Source organism: Lissotriton vulgaris, chromosome 4_1 (assembly GCF_964263255.1).
Source record: "Lissotriton vulgaris chromosome 4_1, aLisVul1.2, whole genome shotgun sequence".
Classification (NCBI taxonomy): domain Eukaryota; kingdom Metazoa; phylum Chordata; class Amphibia; order Caudata; family Salamandridae; genus Lissotriton; species Lissotriton vulgaris.
Window position 1 is genome coordinate 528,092,122 of NC_141691.1, and position 9,334 is coordinate 528,101,455.

At 41.3% G+C, this 9,334-nt stretch overlaps 1 protein-coding gene across 1 annotated transcript in view; it reads left to right on the plus strand.

The window, feature by feature from the left end:
• RBMX2 (RNA binding motif protein X-linked 2) overlaps nt 1-8,881 on the plus strand; it is a 168,234-nt gene extending 159,353 nt beyond the window's left edge. Inside the window, exon 6 of the mRNA XM_086964679.1 lies at nt 7,400-8,881. Coding sequence (XP_086820805.1) covers nt 7,400-8,133 — 734 coding nt within the window. The 3' untranslated portion in view covers nt 8,134-8,881. The remainder of the gene's footprint in view (nt 1-7,399) is intronic.
• The last annotated feature ends 453 nt before the right edge of the window (nt 8,882-9,334 follow it).

The following is a 9,334-nucleotide window of genomic DNA, read 5'->3' on the forward strand; positions in this document are numbered from 1 at the left end:
CCACATACTAGAGTGGCATAGACTCTTAAATAGTACGATAGCCATTCTCCCCAAACATACATCGCTACTTATAATGTATCGCTTAACTCAATAGATGTACCTAAAAAAGCGGTGTGGGTTTGTTGGTTAAAACCTGATGTATTTAAAAACACAGAGACGCCAGCATTCTGAGCAAAAAGAAGAGCATTTAATGTGTCGGCAAATAATCAAGTACAGCGATTAATAAAAAAGTTTAGAAAAAGCCGTACACATAACGTCATCTCAACACGCAGCCCTACGTACATCTGTTGCTCCAATATCAGTGATTCGGGGCATACGCCTCCAAATGTAGTCAGAGTTCTTTGCGATAATGCTACTCCTGGGGTTTACATACTTTATACGGGCTCCAAAACCACCCGAATGACACCAATCCTCCTTCTGGTATCGGCCAGCACTTCCGAAAGAAAGGCTAGACCGGCAACCGGCAAATACGTGCCGGATGTATTAAATAAAGACAAAAGACTATTGAAAGATAGACAAACCTTCTACATATTTAACCTTAATCCTAAAAACCATCTTTCTAATCAGAAAATGACAAAAAAAGATTAATACATTTTTTAAATTTAATAATATAACGAAGTAGACAAGTATTTTATCCTAATACAGACAACTTTGAATAAGGACCTTATCAAACAGCAAATTGTATACTTTTTAATAATAATTTTTACATTTCCACTGTGTTCATCATACTGGTGTGAATTTAGTCTCTTTGACTACAGGAATGTTTGTTGTGGAGTGAGTGCTTGTCACTGAAACTGCCCAAAAGGGATCTCACTTTTTGCATTTGTCCTTTATGGTACCCCACCCTTTTGGTTGTTGGGTCCCTCTCTCTATTTTATTAGATACATTAAATGACACACCATAACTTTCTAAAATACAGTGTCCGCTCATCAAGTTTTAATCCTTCATATTTAGTATTAAAATAATATCATATTGTAGTCCCATTGCATTCCAGTGCCAAATCCAGACATGTGTTGCAGTGTGTGCGTGTGCTAGAAGCAATTTAGTTTAAGGTCTTAAATGTGAGTTCAAAGAAGGATTTCTGGTCATTCATTTTGTATATCATGTGTTCACTGTCTGCGACCCTTGCTGGTTCTTTCATCCACTTATGTGTTTGCACTGTGGGGTTCCTCCAGTGTTGCAATATGCAACATTTTATTCTAGTTGGTAAGGCTGCCATTCATCCTTATCTGTGATTAGTGGGTATTATTCATTCAGCGCCCGTCCGCGACAGGACGGGGCAGAGGGGCCAGAGGCTTGGCGTCATGGACCCTGACATTGCAGGTATTAGACTACTTACCTATTCTACTGTCTCATTACGTCAGTTACAACCTAAGAGGATCTGTGACACGCATCTGACGTCCAACTTGCTTGAGGGCTGCTTTTCATGTTTAAAATGTCATTTTCAGTCGGATGTGGCTTTAAATAACAGCTACGATCATGGTCCTAAGTCAGTATCCCCTGTGGAACTTAAATGTCTTCTTTTAAATGTACGGTCCCTCCCTAAACATCAATTACAAATCTGGGATCTGATTTTCAATCAGCAGCCTGATATATGTTTCTTTACAGAAACTTGGATGAAACCACATACCATAACAGCGATCTCACTAGGGGTCCCAATAGGGTACAGGATCATACATGTGGACCGTCCGATTAAGGCCGGAGGTGGATTAGCCATTATATTTAAAGATATCTTTAAAGTTGCAATTTTAGAACAGAAGATCACCCCCTTACTAGAAATTATGTTTTTTAAAATTAGTTTAGCCAGTAACATTACATGGAAAGGTGCATTAGTATACCGCCCACCAACTCACAACCCAGCTTTTGCTCTGTGTCTCTTGGAATTACGGGCTCCCCATATCAAGGCAAAAGAGGATTTTCTCCTTCTTGGGGATTTCAATATTCACATGGATAATCCCAAACACCCAGAAACAATTCAGCTAATTGGGGATTTGTCCAATCTTGAACTAAAAGCTATAAATAGTGGTCCCACGCATGTAGGTGGCCATACCTTGGATTCCATTTTCTCCAATTGCACTAGGATCAGATGTCTGCCCGCTAAGGAAGTCCATTGGACAGACCACTTTTTAATTGAGTTCTATTTAGTTGGACCAACCAAACGGCAGCATAGGACTCCACCCCCGCCAATTTTCCGTCGCCAATGGCACAAAATATCTGTAACGAACCTCGGTGAATATTGGCAACAACCACAATTATCAGACGAAGATTCGGCTGATTCGGCACTAGAAAAATTTAATAAATCTCTTAAATCAGCCATTGATACTCTTGCACCCCTAAAACTCCACAAACAGTATCCCCCGACCAAACAAGAAAAATGGTATACCATACATCTTAGGAAAGAAAAACAGAAATGTAGGCGACTGGAAAAAGCATGGAGGAAATCCAAAATTGGAAAGGATGGGAAATTTTTCTAGAAGCTCAGTCAAACTAATATAAACATATAAAACTGGCTAGAAAAAACTATCTCTCCCTTCAACTTGCCGAGGCTGGTAACAATCCAAGGGAATTATTTAAAATTTTGCAAAGTTTTGTGAAACCCATAGCAAGCGAAAGCCCGGACGATGCCTCACAAACTCTTTGTGATGAGATTTCCAGGTTTTTCGAAGATAAAATTAATCTTATCTACAACAAAATTGTGGCCTCGCAAAATGCAGGAGGAACTTCGTCACCTCCTTTACATGATCCACCAATGCCAAATAAAAATTCCTTCCTTACAATCCCACCAGTTAGTGATTCAGACCTCCCACTCCTCATTAACCACATGAAAACCGGCTCTCCCAATGATCTCCTCCCTGCAAAAATGGTGCCCCCTTTGATTTCCATCTTGGGACCCTCTATTCAGTCTGTAATGAATACATCACTGGCAAAGGGACAAGTCCCTAGGGAGTGGAAGATTGCGGTGGTAAACCCCATAAGGAAGAAGGCTGCTTCCCCCTGGACGGATCTTTCCAACCTCCGCCCCATCTCCCTCCTACCATACATCGGTAAGATGACAGAGAAGCACGTAAACACCCACTTATCTAACTATATCGAGGCAGCAGATGGCCTGGACCCGTCACAATCTGGGTTCAGGCCAAATCACAGCACCGAATCGGCCCTACTTGCAGTGTCCAATAACATCAGGATGACACTGGATGATGGGGGGTCCATGATTCTGGTGTTGTTGGATTTATCCGCTGCCTTCGACACGGTGTCTCATGAAGTGCTTCTCAGCCGTCTGAGGGATGTAGGGTTGGGAGGAGTGGCGCTGTCCTGGATGGAAAGCTTTCTTTCCTGCCGATCCCAAGAAGTCAGGCTGGGCTCCCATAAATCCATCTCCAGGGAGCTCACCAGGGGTGTGCCACAGGGCTCATGCCTAAGCCCCACATTATTTAATGTGTATGTGGCCCCCCTGGCCGACTTGGTGAGGTCTTTTGGGTTTACCCCGGTGTCCTACGCCGATGACACCCAACTTCTGTTCCCTTTTAAAACCTTCACCCCTGCACTGCAAAAGTCTTTTTCAGAAGGAATGAGGGCAGTATCAAAATGGATGGCGGAGAATTGCTTACAGTGCAATGTGGGCAAAACAGAGGTCCTACTGTTTGGGGAGGCGGCGACATTGTGGTCTGATGAATGGTGGCCCGCAGAACTAGGACCAGTACCTATCCCAAAGCAGACTGTTAAAAATCTGGGAGTACTGTTTGATCAAGACCTGACTTTCAAACATCATGTCGATCAAGTCGCTGGCACATGTTTCAGGATCATTGGTCTACTGAAAAGGGTGTTCCCTTACTTACCTGATAATCACAGGAAGACTCTAGTCCAGGCACTAGTGACCAGTAGATTGGACTACTGCAATGGCCTTCTTTTTTCAACTAATGAAGGCCAAATGAACAAAATGCAAGTAGTCCAAAATACGGCGGCGAGGTTAGTCCTCAATGTTCCTCCCAGGACCCCATCCCAACCTCTACTGGCGAAACTTCACTGGTTGCCTGTGCGGCAACGCACTAAAGTTAAAATTTTGTGTACGATTCACAAATGCTTGATAGGGAAGGGCCCCAAATATCTCTCTAAAGCATTTCAACCCTACATCCCTGGCCGCTCCTTACGCTCCAGCAGCCTCCACCTACTACAGGTCCCTAAAATAAGAAAGTCTCGTCAGGGAGGCCGGGCCTTGGCACACACTGGACCAGTGCTCTGGAATTCCCTTCCCCCTACATTAAAAACCATTACCAATCACCTTCTTTTCCGTAAAACCCTCAAGACCCATCTTTTTAGTAATAGTTAATCTTTTCACTTTTCTCAGTCACTGAAACGATCGTGCACAGGACAGTCTCCCCCACTGGCAAAAGCGCAGAGATACCCCTTCGGGGGTTTATTCAGGCGCTATAAAAGCACATAAATAAATATCATACAATATTGCCAAACAATTCAATGGGATCCAATGTGATACCGACAGTGGCTAACATGTTTGTCCATATCTCAGTTCAGAAAGGTCTAATATGACTGCATATCTGTCTAAACACATGGGGGTCAGATACTAATTATAAAATATTTTAAAATAAGGCAATTTCAGTCTTGATCACACAGCAGTTTGTTGTGTGAGGCTAGCAGTAGTCTCCAGTCCTCGGTCACTAATTTAGGTTCTAATGTATCTTGCCAGAAGACTTTAGAGCTTGGTATTTTGTGGGTGAAGTAGAGGTGATAAGTCAACAGACCTTGCAGGTTTGATATTACCCATTTGTATTTCTCCTTTTCTCTATGTAGTTTCTTACTGGAGATAGTTGCATGTTTTCACGGACTCTGCCATATCACTTTCTTAAGCAGTATTGACAGTATTTCCAAAGTTGTCTTGGACTAAAAATAAAATCAGTATCCAATCCAACAAAAGACTTTAAGGAGTCTCCTTCTGTAGCAAGATCTATCCAGGTCCTGATGGTTGACTTCCATGTTTCCCAATTTATTGGGGGGGGTGAAAGGCGAGGTGGGGGCTTTCGCATTCACTTATACCTTATACCACTAGGGGGCTGATGTATGAATTCATGGGCCTGGTGTAAGTACTTTATGCAGTGTGTATAAATGTCTGTAGCATAGAGAACACTATTATATTGATGGTCAGAGACATAGGTGGCCAACGATTAGAGTGCATCCAGATTGCATTCTGTGTCCAGTAGGAATTCTGTTGATACCCAAGGCAGAAGGTCAAGGGTACCATTCCTAGTATGTAGTTTAATATAGGGACTACTCACATTTTTACGGTTGCACTGTGCTCCATAAAGAAAGCTTACGTTGAGACAATTTCTCAAAGTCTATGTCTTAATCTCTAGTTGGAGGATATTGTCATCTGCCATGCCCTAAAGATCTCTTTTGAATAATATACCCAATATCGTAAACCTTGTGTACCTACTTCTTTGAAAATTTGGCAGTATTGACTCTGGTGGTATTATTAGAATGCTAGAGGCATAGCTTTGCATTTTCCCCAATTTATTTTGTATACCGGCAATTTGGATAAAGAAGTCAGTAATGTTATTAAATGAGTGCATGAAGGGTTGTACTTGGGTTGACCAATGTCATATGGATGTTCTCTTAATGCAAAAAGACTTAATGAGGACCTATTAATGAAGGGGCTCCCTTAGTTAGTCCCTAGGCTCCAGATGGCTATTGCTAAGGGCTCTAAAGCTAAATGAAATAGGAGGGAGGAGAGCTCCTTTAAAACATTTGAGTTGTATAAGGCAGATCAGGAACCGTCCACAATTTATCAGAGCTTATGGTGAGTGGTTTAGCTACTTGCCATTGTATATAAATGCATGGCCTAACCAAATCTATCCATAATATGAAATGGGAACCCTGACTCTACTCTATCAGATGCTTTTTCTGTGCCTAGATAAAAGGTGATTGTTGAACATATTTCTTGAAGGCTCAGGTATTCCATAGTAAGTATGCTGGAGACATTAAATGGTTTCTGGACAATCGCTCAGAAGAAGATAGTGAATGCCCTTTCTAAGTCTGGATGCCAGTATGTTTGTCAAAATGTTTTTAAAAAAATGTATTGAGTGGGATAGGTCTGTACCTACTGGAATCCAGAAGATATTTCCTGTCTTAGGAACGAGTATTATTACGGCCTTGGTGGAAATGGATCCTAACATTCCAGTACCATCCGTCACCTTAAAGGCAGCATACAGCATGGCAGCGATCTGGATTTTACATGATTTGTATAATTCACCTAGAAAATTAATCTCTCCAGGACATTTGCAAGTGGGAAATTCTGAAGTGCCCTTATTGGTTTCTTCAAGTGAGATTTCACCACCCAACAAGACTCATCCTTCCTCATTTAGTGCAGGTGTGTTAAGGCCTCCAAAATCTTGGGGTCAGGATAAACAGAGTCTTCCAAAAGTGATACAGAAACTTCTGTGATAACTTCAAGGTAGGTAGGAAGATGATCCTGTGTATCGGGGATCGCTGAAATGGTCAGCTGGCTTCTCTGTTGGAATACCAGTATTCTACCAGCCTTCTCTCCTTGCTTGTAATGTTGCTGTTTCAGTCACCACTGTGTAACTTATAATATTACAATGAATTCAAGTGTTATTTCCCCCATTGCTGTCATGTTTCTCTACGCTTTGTTCACCAAGTCAATTTGAGACTATTTCTCCAAGTTTGTTCTACTGTTTGGTGTTTGCACAGTCAACATCTGTGTGCCTTTTTTGCATTTTGGTCAGTCACTGATTTGGGAAGATTATACAGCCCTTAAAGTTGCATGACATATTGGGTGTGAAAAGCCACTAAGAATGTTTGCGAATACCCACAAAGTTAAGACGGTATGTTCATTAACCACATTCCTGATGGACATCCCCTGCCCCTTTTCTTGAAATATTCACATTTCTTCCCTCATGCATGTACTTACAGCAAAAGAAATACACCACACATTTGGATGATGATTTTCATTGATCATATATTGCTATACAGGGTCAAACACTTATTCAAATTCTGATTTTGTGCATTATCAATTATGTGCTCTGAACCTAAATTCGACAATTTTTCAGTCACTAATGTACTGTACAATGTCTACAATTTTTTGAAGCCTGCCCAGTCCGAAAGCTTTTCATGTCGTCCGTGAGTTTACTTGAGAATTAATAGTACTTGGATGCACAAAAGAAAAGGAATTAGTTGACCTATAATTGTGGCTCAAGATTGGTGACATATATCCATACCTGTTCATTATCAAGAAATGTTATGCTTTTGACATATATGTTTTAGCTGGGTTTTGGTTACATTCGAAATACTTCAAAGAAGGAACCTTTTGAGCTGAAACTGCAATGACTGATACAGTTTAATAATATTCCACATTATGTTTGTGTTATAGATAAGAAGGAAAAGCGTAAGAAGAAGAAGAAAGAAAAAAAGAGGCTGAAGCAAGAAAAAACAGCTTTAGATGAGAAGCAAACTCTTTTGAGAGAGAGAATCTCTCCTCCAGAGGCTAAAATAAAAAAGGAAAAAGAAGATCCGGGATACAGTAAATACACCACTGCATGCCAGGAGTCACTCCCCCACAGGGAAGAAGCAAAGGGAAGCAAAGATGTCAAGAAACTCTCAGGGGAGGCTCAGGAGTTCCGAGGCACCTTCAGAGGAAATGAAAGAAGTCATGACAGGGACTCTAGCAGAGAGCACCCGAAGGATGACCGGTTGAAGGACCAGAGAGGTGATAAAAATCGTTATGATTACAGGACAGAAAAAAATGAAATGAATGCGGACACTTACAGGTGGGATGAGAGACAAAGTGAAAGAGAGCGGAGAGATGATAGACAGGATGACCGAAGTAGGAGAGAGGACAAACAGGATGACCGAAGTAGGAGAGAGGACAGACAGGATGACCGAAGTAGGAGAGAGGACAGACAGGATGACAAAGGCTTCAGACCTGGCAAGTCAAAAGACTCCTATAGGGAGAGCTCTAAACGATACGAGAGTCATTATGAGTCAAATACCAACCGCCGAGATGGCCCTGGCTCCTATTCAGAAAGTTCTGCATATAGTAACCAACACAGAGAGCGATCTGAGAATAGGGGTTGGGATCGGCATAGCAGCAGTAAAGGCCATTGAGTTAGTGAAAATAAAAGATGCGGATCATCAGGAGCTCATCAATGTTTCCAAGTAGATTAGCTGTTTACAAGAATGTGAGATACCTGAACCACATACCTGAATATTATGGTCAAAGTGGTAGGTAGCTATGTTGTGCAATGAGATGGTGTATACAGTCGGGAGAGTTTCCCCAGAATGCAACTGTTTTTTGGGTTGACTTGCTAGGACATTTTATGATTCTAAATAACATCTATTTTTACTCGTTTCGGTCAATTACATTTAGGAAAAGATGTGTCTCACTGCAAGAACCTTTAGAGCATTATTTGCTGTTTCTGGAAGGATGACCAATGCGGTTTGATGAAATCATCTCAATCCAATACCGATAGACACCTGATGATTGATTAAATATGGCTACAACGAACACTTAAGAATGACTGTTTGGACATATGGAATGCAGACTGATGTTCTTGTTTCTAAGGACAAATGTTATCTTACGTTCTGACCAAGGTGTTTGGAAGTGCCAGACCCAGCACCCACGCCTCCGTAACAGCTTTACCTGTATGTCACTGTGATAGCACGTGTACCCCCTAACTTTGGGCTGTGGATATTTCTCTACCTGGCATGTTTAGTTACATCACCATTGATGATGAACCGAGATGCTTTCTGCTATTGGAGGGAATTCCCTTTATGTCCATAGCTCATGGAGCACATTTGAAGATGTAAGGTCTTACAACTTGTTTTTGAAGTATTAAAAAAATATTTTTTTTTATGCCCGTTGTTCTAGGTGTCTTTTTTCAATAGTTAATACTTGTAGAATTTGGCACTCCTGGAAAAAATTGATATTCAGAACACACATCGAGTTGTTTTGTTCCATTGTTGATTCTCGTATTGCCCTAAATCACGAAATTACCCCTTTAGGGTATTCTTTTGGTTCAATAATCCTTGACGCACTCAGCTTCCTAAAGCTCTACAGATTCAAATAAATCCACTCTAGGAATACACACAACACGCATAATCATTCTGCTTTCATTTCACTCTGCATTGGTGCTAGTTGTTGTCTAATATTATTTGCAGTTAAGTGACAAAAAGTGAAGAGGAAAGCTATTAACCACTCGTGATCAGCCATATCTGGTGCAAAAGGGTTGCCTGTCTAACAACTTTAGCTAGGTGTTATTGAGTCTAACTGACTTTAACAGTGAGAACATCTGACTAGATGCTCCAC